General features: G+C 31.3%; 1 protein-coding gene across 1 annotated transcript in view; it reads right to left on the bottom strand.

The window, feature by feature from the left end:
• Positions 1-2,387: 2,387 nt before the first annotated feature.
• Positions 2,388-13,706, bottom strand: part of LOC127720709 (DDB1- and CUL4-associated factor 17-like) — a 30,351-nt gene continuing 19,032 nt past the window's right edge. Inside the window, exons 8-15 of the mRNA XM_052227466.1 lie at positions 13,130-13,237; positions 12,224-12,323; positions 10,457-10,593; positions 7,837-7,952; positions 7,206-7,299; positions 5,834-5,914; positions 4,347-4,502; positions 2,388-3,707 (exon numbers count right to left, since the gene is read on the bottom strand). Coding sequence (XP_052083426.1) covers positions 3,528-3,707; positions 4,347-4,502; positions 5,834-5,914; positions 7,206-7,299; positions 7,837-7,952; positions 10,457-10,593; positions 12,224-12,323; positions 13,130-13,237 — 972 coding nt within the window. The 3' untranslated portion in view covers positions 2,388-3,527. The remainder of the gene's footprint in view (positions 3,708-4,346; positions 4,503-5,833; positions 5,915-7,205; positions 7,300-7,836; positions 7,953-10,456; positions 10,594-12,223; positions 12,324-13,129; positions 13,238-13,706) is intronic.

Genomic DNA, 13,706 nt, shown 5'->3' on the forward strand with positions numbered 1-13,706 from the left:
TTGGTTGTATGACTTTCGACGGGACTCTTATTTATGCATCCCACTATCATTTTCATACTTTGGTCGATTTAAGGGCAGGTGGGTCCAGATGTGCTATTCGGAAACCAGGGGTTGTTATAGTGTTGTTTCGATTTTGTTGACCCTTGTATTAAAATTTTACTTAATTTGTACTTTATCGAGAAAGTGTATACCATATAACATATGTACTATCGACTACAAAATCTTTTTATCGGCGTCTCTTTGTCAATTTAATATCAACTACAAAAAAAATTTTGTTGGCGTCTTTGTCAGATTTATTATCAACTACACCAACCTTTTGTTGGCGTCTTTGTTTTATTTAATTGTATGTTTGTTTGAATTTTTTAGTGTGTTGTATGTTTGTGCTGCATGTTTACACAGTTTGTCTGCAGGATCCCAATTATTGCCACATTAACCTGGGACATAATATATTGTGTATAAAAGTTCCAGCATTAACCTATTGCGTCTGTTCTAGTTGCTCACCCAATTTTGTCAATATAACGGTACTATAAACTGTCATACAAGTGGGAGATTTAGCTAGCTATAAAGACAGGTTTAACCCACCATTTTCTTCAGAAAAGGTCTGTTCCAAGACAAGAATGTGACAATTGATTTTCACTCGTTCCATTGGTTGACGGCGTTTGATTTTGTCGGTTTTAAGGACTTCCCCTTTTCAGTTTTCCTTAGTGTACGATGTTTTTGTTATTCATTTTGCATCAAAAAGTTATCCAGGTGGTTAAACCTGATAATTGCCATGGCTTGGCTTTTAAAATTCGGGACACTGACAGATTTGGAGTCCAGCACCTGTCATGGTGGGATTTCCCATTTACATTTATTGACAGATATGCCTTTAGGCAGCCAAACCCACAAGTTTTTATGTAAAATCATGTTAAACAGTGGATTCCATCCTTTACTGACAGCAAGACATTCAGTTTATTTAGGAATACAAACTATGGAAAATGCAGGTTACTGATATTTCAGTGAACAAATCCTATAAAGTACATAAAATCTCACCAAGAAATTCTCAAAATATTGTTTGATTACCATGACTCAAATAAAACATTGCCTTTGTCTTCAATGATTTCTAGCCTCATGAAACTACAGCATCGATTGCTTGATAAATATTTGCTTTACATTCAGTGGCAAATATTTCATGCATATTCATGACGAACACAAATTAACAATAGACGGAAGATAGATTTTGCAAAGTGAGTTGACTGGAATGAAAGGTGAATAGGATTTATAGATTAAAGGTCCTCGTTCTGACAGAATGCGGCTGTAAATGTAACAGTGAATCTTCTTCAGAAGTGTACAATTTACTTGTGGAAAGAATACACTAGTAAAAATTCTGTGAATTATTTACCATAGGGTTTCACTTCTAATTGAATAGAAACTAAAAACCCAAGTGTATTTCAAGTATCGAAATATCTACATGCAAAAATTAAGTAAGGTTACACATATTCAAACGTTCTGCACAGCCAACTGATCATGAACCCAGCATGAGTTTAACTGCTGGATTGAAGAAGCCTAGGTTGACCATATTTCTTTACCATGGTCATCCCTTGGAGGTCATTTAAGAGAATAATAATACACAAAATGTACTAGAAAATTTAAGCCAAGGGTTTAAATTTTCAAATGCACATGTTCAGCTAAATTTTTATTGTTGATTTCCAAATATTAATGCTGTTTAACCACTTATTTCAAAAAAACTGTTTTAATCAATGTTTTAAGAATATTCACTAAAGCAATGAAGCTATATGTTACTTTTATAATTCTGTTCATAAAAATTAATTTTCCACTAATTTTCTCATTGGACATTTTAATTTAAATGTATAACAAAATAAAAGTGTACAAATTTGAATCTAACCACACCAAGAGTAGTATAAGTTTCAGTTATGCCTACATTCATGTACATGTATAAAAAAATCATTATAAATTCTTATTTTCTTGACAATTAAATGTTAATCATTTATAAATGTTCTATGACACATTTGGACACTCTTGCTCTTGCAACAAATGGTCAATTTCTCTAAAAGGTGGTCTATAAGTGACAAGTTGCAGTCAGCTTTTTCTTACCCTGCCACAATGTGGCATTTTTTATAAGTGCAAGTAAATAATTTGTCTTCCTTAAATTATATCCAGAACAAGTTGACAATTTTTCTTGTTTCATCTCAAATCCATTTAAGTACATTTTCTCTGGCTGATTTCAGTTATCCTCAGACAAAATATCAGTAAAAATACACATTTGATCTGTTCCTTACATAAATTCAAGGGAAAACAACTTTACTCCTGTAACTCGAACAAACCATGTAAACTAATTGATCCTTTGAATAAACTTATTCTTAAAGGTTATCAACTTAACACAGAAGTGAAATATTCAAATATTATATTTATTGGTATTAACAATGATTTTGTTTTTGAAAAATTAAATAATCACTCTATATTGCTATATATGATCCTACATCCTGTCAATACCTTTTACTTATATTTTGGCATTGCACTAGATCATGTGTTTCTCAGACTGTTTGACATCTTTACACTAAATCCTTTGGATGTGTAATGATTGATACTTTAGTTAAGGAGAACATGATTTATTTATTAGTAGTAGTTAGTTTTAAACTATCTTTCAGAAACTGCGAGGATTCTTGTTTCGGTGCTTTGTGTCTATTGTTTTTATGTTGATTATTTTCGTGCCTCGTACAGATCTTTTGAGTTGAGCCAATTGCAACTGATTTTTACAGTTTGTTCTTATGTTGTGCTGTAACACTACTGTCCCCAAGTTAGGGGAGGATGTAGTGCTTACAAACATGTTAAACCCAGCCACATTCTTTATGTGCCTGTCCCAAGTCAGAAGCCTGTAGTTAAGTGGTTGTCGATGGTTCATGTCCGTCATATTTGTTTTTCGTAAATTGTTTTGTTATAAAATAGGCCGTTAGTTTTCTCAAGTGAATTGTTTCACATTTTTCATGTTTGGGCCTTTTATAGCTGACTATACGGTATGGGTTTTTTCTCATTGTTGAAAGCCATACAATTATCTATAACTATGGTGGATAGTTGTCTCATTGGCAATCATACCACCTCTCCTTATTTCTATATAAACTAGAAATTCTTGTAATAATAAAGATGATGGGGAGTTCAAATCAAGTTGAACTTTGATCTTCTGTTCATTATTGATAACCCTGCTTTGTTAACAGCAAGCTGACAAGCAATAGATATAAAAATGCATCACATTCCAACTGAGTTTTCATTGGACAGACAGACTGACAGAAAGGGGTAAAACAGTATATCCCCCTTCTTTGGAGCAGGGTATAAAAAGAAATGAATTAAGAAACGATAGATGAGAAATATCCATAGATTTTGAGATATGGAAACAGTAGAACTTGTATTCAGACTTTGGGGAAATATAGACTGATGTTGATTTACAGAGACAACTCTACCACAGCAATAGACAGACAACAATCACCTCATGTCAAGGGCATAAAAATATCACAACTTTCTGGTTTGTATGTTCATCTATTTCTAGTTCTATGATATGTTCTAGATATTTTCCTTCCTGGTTTGTTTTTCACTTCCTGTTTGTCTGATTCATCATTAGTCAATCTGTACACGTTACAGTGGAAGTTTCCAGACCATAATTTGTTTATCTGTACTATTGTGTCCAGATCAATCATAGTCCTATGTTCATGAATCTGTAAAAAATTACATATTTATTAGGACTACTATAAATGCATAAATATTTATCAGGGTATAGTTTCACAAAGTACTTTTAAGCAACACCAATTATTAGGGAAAAAATCAGAGGTGCCAGTAAGAATTTTTTTTGATAAACATGAAAACAATTTCAAAGAAAACAGATAATCCAAATATTTTCAGAATTATATTTTACTAGAAAATTTTCAATAAGGCTGTAAAAAAATCTTATTTGACTTTAATAATTTAGAATAGGGAGCAATAACTACTTTTATTTTCTTTTGTAAATACAAAAAATGTGTGAAATTTAGTTTTTAAGAGGAAACAAAATTATGACTATGATTTTGTTAACATTTTCATTTGACAATATTTGGTGTTATAACAAAAAAAAACAGCTTTCATTCAGTATCTGTTACCTCACTTTAATAGGAACCTTTGTGTCTTTTGTCTTTCTGTTTAATTGTTTTGCGCTTGATATCTATCTGATGAGTCGAAACATTTCCCACTTATTTTTAAAGTTTGTTCCTATATTGTGCTCTTACATAATGTTAGGGGACAATTGAATGCTCAATAACTTGTTAAATCCTGTTATTTCTTTGTAGAATTAAAGACATAATAATTTCAAAAGAACCTTTTACCTCAGAACATGGCTCTTCAATATCTATTTCTTTAAGAAGAGTTCCAGTTTTGTTGTCATAGAAACAAATGACTCCTCTTGGTTCATCAGTGTCATGGTATACTGCTGTCACACTTATTATGTCAAGCTCATCCTCATAATCAACATTGTATATTGTCTGCAAAAAAGTTAAAAAATTATTAGTGTTGAGTTTTCCAATAGTCTATTCTATTATTTAGCAACCAGTGCTCCTGCTTGCCATAAATAAAGGACTGGCCTGCCCATCATGACCTATCTTACCAACAGTGAAGACCCACCTGCATCAATATCAATATAAATTTAAAAATCCTTACAAAAAACATTTGTTTAAAGTTGAAATGGCCAAATGATTGTTTTTTCAGGACTGTGCAAAACTTGGAAAGTTTTTGGTCCATTTTTTTATTCCTGATTTTCTGACCGAATTTAAATTCAAAATTTCCTGGTGGCATTTATTCATGTACAGTCGTTGTCAAGGAATAGAGTTTCCATAACATTTGCAGTATTTTAATTCTTTCACTTATCAACACTCACAATAGCAATAAAACTGATGTCAAAATTTATCTGTTTACAATAAACATATTTTAACATTTGTTGCTCAAAGATGTAAATGTGGGTAAAATATCTTTTTGGACAAGACTGTTGCTCATATCTTATTTTGCCAAACTACATATACAATATCCAGAATAGCTAAAAATATGTAAATTTCAACATGTAATGATATTGTAGTGAGATCACAACTGACATTTCTGTACTAAAGTTGACATATCTCATCCTTTGGTTGATATACTGATGTTGTTAAATTAAAATCCAATTTGTTAATATGTTATGCTATTCAGTACAAGAATAAAAATGTAGGTTCTGCAGAGTAGACAGGATGATAGAAAATTTGGATTTACTGAAAATTCAGAAATAATAGCATCCATTCATTATTTCAATTGTTAAACAATGGACAAAAATGTGAAATTATTTGTGCGATTTCAGAAAATACTCCATACAATTAAAATATGATTTTTTGATTTTTTCAAAATTCTATCATAATCATATTGCAATTTTGGAAATAATAAAAACATTGCAAAAAATTCTGAATTTATAGTAGCATTATTTTGTGAATATTATAGTGTAATGGTTTTCATGTCTGTTGCTCACATTATTTATGTATATGATGTTGATATATTCTAATTTAAATTTTCTTTAAATGCTTCATTCATAGATGAAAGCCATCAAATACCAAACAAGGCCTTTCACATATGAAGCAACTCAGGTAATCTTACTAGACAATCTGACAAAAATGACTTCCATTAAAAATAATATTGGCCCCAAACCATCTGCTCACCTTGTAACTGAGTCAATATCAATATATATATATATATTCAGTAATTTGTACAAAATAGTTCATTTTTTAAGTATCATATTACAGCTTAGAACCTTACTCTTTTTTTTCATATTCCAAAAATTGCAAAACATAATTACCATATTTTGATCTGTATTAACACTATCTTGACGCTTTGGCTTACTAACTCTCCTCCCTGATGATGTATAGGGAATGTCTTCCTATAAGTATATACAAATAAATCATTTTCAATTGAAATACAACAAATCTGTTTCCAAATACTTCATATTAATATATCCATACAACACCATACCACACTTGCCCTATCCTGTTTTCATGTTCAGCTAGCTGTAAAATCTGGGTCAAAATCATAACTTGGCATATAATTAACAAATGTCACATAGACTCATTAACTCTTTGTATGGCACATATTAAGTTATGTGCTTAACAATGGCATAAGCAAAGTAAAGCATCCTTTGCATGGCAGAATAAGTCATAATTCTTATACATATCATGTTAAAATCCATTCTTTTAAGTCTAATTCAATGATTAAAATGATCGTACTTTTCATAAAGAAAACAAAGTCGTTTTCAAACTTGTACTTTAACCTTGTTTAAACTTGTACTTTTCAATTTTTAAAAACTTTTAACCATGAAAACAAAATCTTTATCAAAGTTAAAATTGAGAATGGAAATGGGGAATATGTCAGAGACAACAACCCGACCAAAATGCAGAAAACAGCCGAAGGCCACCAATGGATCTTCAACACAGCGAGAAAATCACACACCCAGAGGCGAGCTTCAGCTGGCTCCTAAACAAAAATGTGTACTAGTTCAATGAAAATGGACGACACACTAAAAACGAAACATATAAATGAACTAAAATTAAAAAACATACAAGATTAACAAAGGCCAGAGGCTCCTGACTTGGGACAGGCACAAAATGTGGCAGGGTTAAATGTTTTATGAGATCGCAACCCTCCCCCTATACCTCTAGCCAATGTAGAATAAACAAACACACAGCAATATGCACAGTAAAACTCAGTTTAAAAGAAGTTCGAGTCCGATGTCAGAATAGAATTTTAACCAAGAAAACAAAATCTAGTAAATCAACTTTAGAACAGAATTTTTTAAAAGTTAACTTTTGAATGACAGATGATAGTGTAAGCAAGCTCATAATGATTATCATGTACTTCTAACAGACTTGAGATGAGGATATGTTATACTGTAAATTCAGAAATCATTGCATGCATTTATTATTGTGATTTTTGACGAATAGACAAAAATGCAAGATTAATTATTGAGATTTCAGAAAAATCTGCATAGAGATATATGTATCTAATTAGAATACAAGTTCTTATTATTGCGACACTCACTCAGTCTCATTGTATGCATTGATAAAAACATTGCAATAATTCCTGAATAGTATATGATCCAGTAAATTGAAGGAGCAAGATAGATTACAGACTAATCACAAAACATTAATTAGTCTTATCATCTTATATCTATTTACCTTTGAGTTTTCCTTTGACAAGTTCATTTCAAAACTTTTCTTGAGTATTCTTTCCCCATTATCCTGTATAGGCACAGTGATTAGGTCATAAAAACTATAAAAAGAAACATTTAAAACAATGAAATAAAGAGATTATAGGATGTTATTGTAAAAGCTACAGAAATATAAAAGAAATAAGAACATTTTAGCCTTCTGTATGTTGTAATATTGAATTGGAAGGAAAGATGAGATAGGGATGGGATGACAAGAAATATATGCATAAAGGTTTGTAGTTTTATTGGTAGAGGAAGCCTTATTACTCGGAGAGAACCCTAGACCTGCTGCAGCAAAACTAGCAACCCTTGTCGATTAAGTGGGGTTCTAACTAAAAATCTTGGGAGTCTACAGGCTAGTGATCACTGCAGATGGAACTACTTTGACCACTCGGCCAACAAGACCGTAAGGTTTGAGATAGCAAAATCCATTAGAAAATTGGATGGAAGGCAAAATTATATTTAACCGAGATTGCTGTTTGCTGAATGTCAATTGGAAATTATTTTATGCCTATCCAGAACAGTTCAATAAAAGGATGAACAAAATTATATCCTCTGAAAACTAAGGTAGCTATGTGTAAAATGTATCCTCACATTACCTGACAACTGAGGTAGCTATGTGTAAAACTCTTCCTGAATCATCATCCCAGAATGTGGCTCTATAACGATCATTTGCATAGTCTAATATCCCTGTCTTTAATGTTCCATTTTTTATCTGGAAAACAACAATATATGCAGCTTTTCATAAAGTTATATATAAAAAAAACAAAGATAAAAATATTTAAAAATTCAAAATAAGAAAAAAAATTATGTGTGTTACAAGATACTTAATTTTAACTCCTTTTATCAGAAAATATTTTCTAAGAATACAATTACAGCCATCGGACTTGAGTGTGTAGGTTCAAACAAAATCTTTGGTTAGCTTGCTTGCTAGCTGAACCTTGAAGTCATTATTAGGTAAGGTTTACTACCGTCTTTAAAGAGAAGACTAGTCCAACAGATAACCAATCTATCAGTCTGTAGAACTAGACTACTCTGAAAGGAGGGTAGTATACCCAACCTAATAATGACTTCATGGTTCAGCTAGCAAGCAAGGTAACCAAAACTGTTGATTGAACCTACACACTCAAATCATTTGGCTGTAAAATAAGTTTTGTATTACTATATGGTATTGAAAAGGAGAAAATCAAGAAATCAAAAAGTTTTGACAATTTAAGCTAAAGAAAAAATGTTCACCACCAAACAGGAAATTTTAAAATAAAAAGTTGTACTTCAATAGTTAAAGCTCAAAACAAATGGAGCATTGACCATTTTTTCTGCAAATTTTTCACAATTTGTATTTAAATCTCAAAGAAACACACACATCTATGACCAATCATCTTATTATTTTATGCATTTATAGGGCTGGACATGTGACCTTGGCATATTGTCTTCATGCTTTTAGCTTTGAAGGAAAATCTTTATAAATTGAATGTGCCAAATCAAATGTATGCTAACCTATAATATCATGCTGGGGATTTTCCTCTTACTAAAGTAATGTGCATTTCAAATCATTGTAGAAGTCAAAGATTCATGTTCTATGGAATAAGCTTCAAAGTACTAAGGTGTTTTAAGACATAAGTACAGTTTTTTTTCTTGCAAAAGCTTTATTTCAAAGAAGGGGGGGGGAAGTGGTGGTGAACTTCAAAAGAATTCAAGAAATACTACCAGGTAATCAACACGCTTGTGAGCACTGAAGGGCAAAGATTGCTTTCATTTTGCAATAATCTGAATTTTTAAATACAACATTTAATTGTATTTTGCTAGGCAAGTTAATCATTTGAATTGGAGTTATCTTCCTTTGTTCGTGATTGATCATTTGTAATTGAACCTATTTTTATAACAGATACATACACCAGGCATTACTTTTGTAAAACTTAATGAATAAATGGGGAATGTGTCCATGGGACACAGATGATGCCCCTGCTTGCATATAACGTTATAAAGGTACATAACTCAAGAACGGTAAAGGTGACGCTACCCAAATTCGTACTTGATCTGAGTTTTGTAGTAATTATCATTGTAAATAAGAGTCATAACATTTGGTTGAGGCAAACTTAAGTTAGAGAACGGAAACGAAAAATTCAGAAATTTTTCCATTTGTAAAGACACATAACTCTAGAAAGGTAAAAGTGGCTCCACCAAAATTCAAACTTGATCTGTGTTTTGTGGTAATAAGCATTGTGTATAAGATTCATAACATTTGGTTGAGGCAAACTTTAGTTAGAGAACGGAAACGAAAAATTCAATTTGTAAAGGGGCATAACTCTTAAAAGGTAAAAGTGACGCCACCCAAATTCAAATTTGATCTGTATTTTGTGGTCATAAGCATTGTGTATAAGTTTTATATTTGGTTGAGGCAAACTAAAGTTGGAGAACAGAAACCAATTTTGGGACGTACAGACGGATGTACAGACAGACAAGGGTAAAACTTAATGTCCCCTCTGCTATGGTGGGCATAAAAAAAAGAGGAAGAATGTGACTGAGGACACCAATGTCCCCGATCAAGCTTTGCAATTTTCTAAGTTAAAAAGGGCATAACTCTTGAACGATAAATGACGCACTACCCGAACTCTGTCTGTGTGTTGTGGTTCTTAGCATTGTGTATGTGTTTCATTAAATTTGGACGAGGCAAATTTAAGTTAGTGTGTGGAAACATAAAATGGAACGAACAGACAGATGGAAAAACTGAAAGATGGTAGGACAGAAAGATGGAAGGTCAAGGGTAACACTCAATGCCCCCATCACCTACAGCGGGGTAATAAATTTTTTTTTTTTGACAAGTAAGGTAATTCAAAAACACATCATTTGGTAACTTAAATATTAAAATATAACATATCATCAATAAATTGTATGACATTGACTAGATAGGATATAAATAATGATCACTTCACTGCACTATTTTGTTTGAATTACCAAAGGTAGTGATCAACCTTGAAGATATAGATATTAAGTCAGTACCATAGGGTTTTGATTTCATGCAATCTTTACCCAAATACTGATTGTCTCATGAAAGATCTGTTTTCCAATGAAATGGATGTTATAAAAAGTGTAGAGAAAGTTTTCTTATCAGTGATCTATTTTCTAAGGAATGAACTTCAAGGTAAAGTCTAGAGAAAGCTAAGGGATGAACTTCAAAGTACTCAGATGTTTTAACATGAGTAGAGAAAGTTGTCTTACCAGTGATCTATTTTCTAAGGAATGGACTTCAAAGTACTCAGGTGTTTTAACAGGTGAGTACAAGTAATGGAATGGTTTGTTGCTGAATTCTACTATATGATCATAACAAGAAACTGTAAACAGAACAGGAGGAGATTCTGAAATGGAAAATTACATCATCAATGGTAAAATTTCAACTTAAACAATATTGCAATATTTAACAATATAACAAACAGTATCTTGCAGTTCAATTATCTTTTAAGTCAACATTGATTTTTTTTTCAATAGATGTTTTTACTTGCAGTTATGTTCATCCAAAATAAATTTGAAAATGATGTCAATAAAAACATTTTAGCAGACGATACAGGTATGACATAGGTATAAATTGAGATAATTCTCTTCAGAGCTATCCATATAAAAATAAGGAGATGTGGTATGATTACCAATGAGACAACTATCCGCCTTAGTTCAAATGAAGTGGATGTAGGTCAAATTCAATTTTCAGAATAGTAGTTATTAATGATATTATAATTCTGATATGATCTACAAATACTTAAATGTGATTAGTCGGTTTCCCTTGTTTTACACATGGATAGACCATGTTGCCAAAAATACTTTCATAGCCTACGTTAACACTATGTCAAATTCTAATTTCACTGTGAAATATTCTTGTGTGATAAATATGATTGGAATCCTGGGTTTCCAAGAAAGTTAAAATTAAAGAAAAAATAACAAATGTTTTGGATGAGTATTTTAAGCAATAAACATATTTTTTTTCTAGAGGTTATTGATGTGTCAACTGATCTGCTGATTTACAACCTTTACATTAAAGTCCTAATTTGTGAGTTTATTGGCCCTAGTTAACACATCAATAACCTCAAAAACCTATAATATATATATTCTTTCCTATATACAAGATGTTAGAACGTGTCGCTGGAAAAGATCACATTTTCCAGCTTGAAAATATGTGACTAGGAGGGGAAAATTATCAGAAATATATGATAAGGTCAATAAAGTTCTCATTACTTGTTATATGAAAAGCCCTGTAACTTTCTTGGTGTTACGGCTGTGTTTTTATCCACAAATTTTCCCTCTTTTGACACTTTGGTATTCCACTTTTCCAACACACCACACACGAAACCCAACCAATATGGGAAAAGGTTACATTTTTACCTACGCAATATATGAAGAGGTATACATTTTTTTAAAATCTAAACTATATGAAAAGGGTGGGGTAACAGAATCCAAGCGGCTCCCCCTATTAATTAAGTATTGAAGTGGCACCCCAGAGCATTGAACATAATCAGGGGAGATATTACACATTGAAAACATTTGAGAATAATTTACTGGTAGTAGTTTAGCATCATTAATAGATATTTAATAAATATTCATTAGAAAATGCTATGTACAATGCACCAATGAAACCAATATGGAAGGAAAAGGTGCATTATTCAAATTTTCATGTTTTTAAGAAGTAAATTATATAGAAATTCTCAAGTTTATGTAGTTGTTTATAAGTTCCGTAGTTTAAGTTAATAGCTTTAAATTATATTTCATATTTAAAACAAAAAAGCATCCAGACTTAAAATTCAGTATAGAAATAAACTTGTATGTAAACAAAATTTGAAGTAACTTTCATAGTTAACAGAGTTTTTCTCACAATGAAGTTATACCTCCATAAGCCTGTAAACATCATGGTGAGTCACATATGGTGAAGATTAGCTTTAATCTTATAAGGGCTTCTTTACCTGCTCCTTTCTTTGTTAGTTACAGTGATTCATAACATACCTTCTATTTTAATGTTGAACTTTAACCCTATAGGTCTATGTCCTAATCTGTGACCTTCATCATCGATGACATCATCCAACTTGTATGTACTAGTTCTGTACTGTAAATGTATCAAAAAGTTATTTGTAATAATATGTATATGTCATAAAAATTATATGTTTCTTACAATAAATTTTAAGACTAGTTACTAAATTGCAAATGTATAGTCAAGGTCTGGTTAATTCATTTCTCCTATAAGTATGTATAATTTTTTACTCTTTCCACAATATTTACAATAATCTGATAAATATGAAAAAATAAAGACAAGTTCTTAGGTTAATGAGACAACAATGTGACAACACAAAAAACCAAGAAGACATCATATACTCTCAAAAAGAGTGTTTCTAATGAAAATATTGACTTTTATTTTGTTATGCATGCCTTTTACATAATGACCCAGTCTTCTCCAGTAAAAATAAACTATGCTACAGGTTGCAACAAGGGTACCAGTTATATTACAGAATAATGCAATGATATACAGCTATATGAAATATATATCTAAACATTACAAACCTGAAAATAACTTACAGAACCACAACAATTAGGAACAAAAAATTAACTTGAACTTTGCCAATGACCTTAACCAAATATCCTTCAAATTGACCTTGCATGTTCACCTGAAAATTGTTTTTCATAGATAGATTGATGTTAATTGACCAATCAGATCTAGAAATCTTTATATCATTTGTTCTTATGAATGAAAACCAATATAATGTAGATGTAGGTAGATAAAGACCAACTTACTCAAGTTTACACAGTTATACCTTAATGTTACCATACAATCGATCTTTAAATACATTTTGGAGTGGGGGCATATAAAAACAATTCTCAATTATTCACTAAAACTGATGTTTTACTTATACAAACCATATCCAAAATATGTTGGAAGCTGTACATTTTGACAACAGATTGTTGATGCATGGTTATCAGTACTCCCTGACAAAGTCCTGCATCTACTATATTAGTACCAAACTCCTGTATTACATAAAATATTCATAAATATCTACATATCAGAAGTACACTTTGCATATCCTTATACTCAAACAGAGGTAATATTCCCTACTGACATGAATCTTAAGGAGAAATTATTAATGATAGCATATATATTACAACTAAACAAATTAACCACTGTTTTTCTCAAGTATTCTTAATATATCACTCAGACTAAATATATAGGCATTAAAATATGCAAATATATTGTGAATTCATTATTACGGTAACCAATTTTCAAGAATTGAGGAAAAATTGTATTTTTTGCTGATATTTGATTTCATGGTTTTTCCACAGTCTGCTGAAGATTTGTACTTGTTTTACCAATATCCATGGAATCTACAAACAATTGTTGTCCCACCAATAACAATGAACCCACAGTTTTAATCATAATAATAAAAACTAGATATCATTGAGATGGGAGCCATCTCTGTGGGCCCAGCTGTGAATAATG

Source organism: Mytilus californianus, unplaced genomic scaffold, assembly GCF_021869535.1.
Source record: "Mytilus californianus isolate M0D057914Y unplaced genomic scaffold, xbMytCali1.0.p SCAF_11, whole genome shotgun sequence".
Taxonomy (NCBI): Eukaryota; Metazoa; Mollusca; class Bivalvia; order Mytilida; family Mytilidae; genus Mytilus; species Mytilus californianus.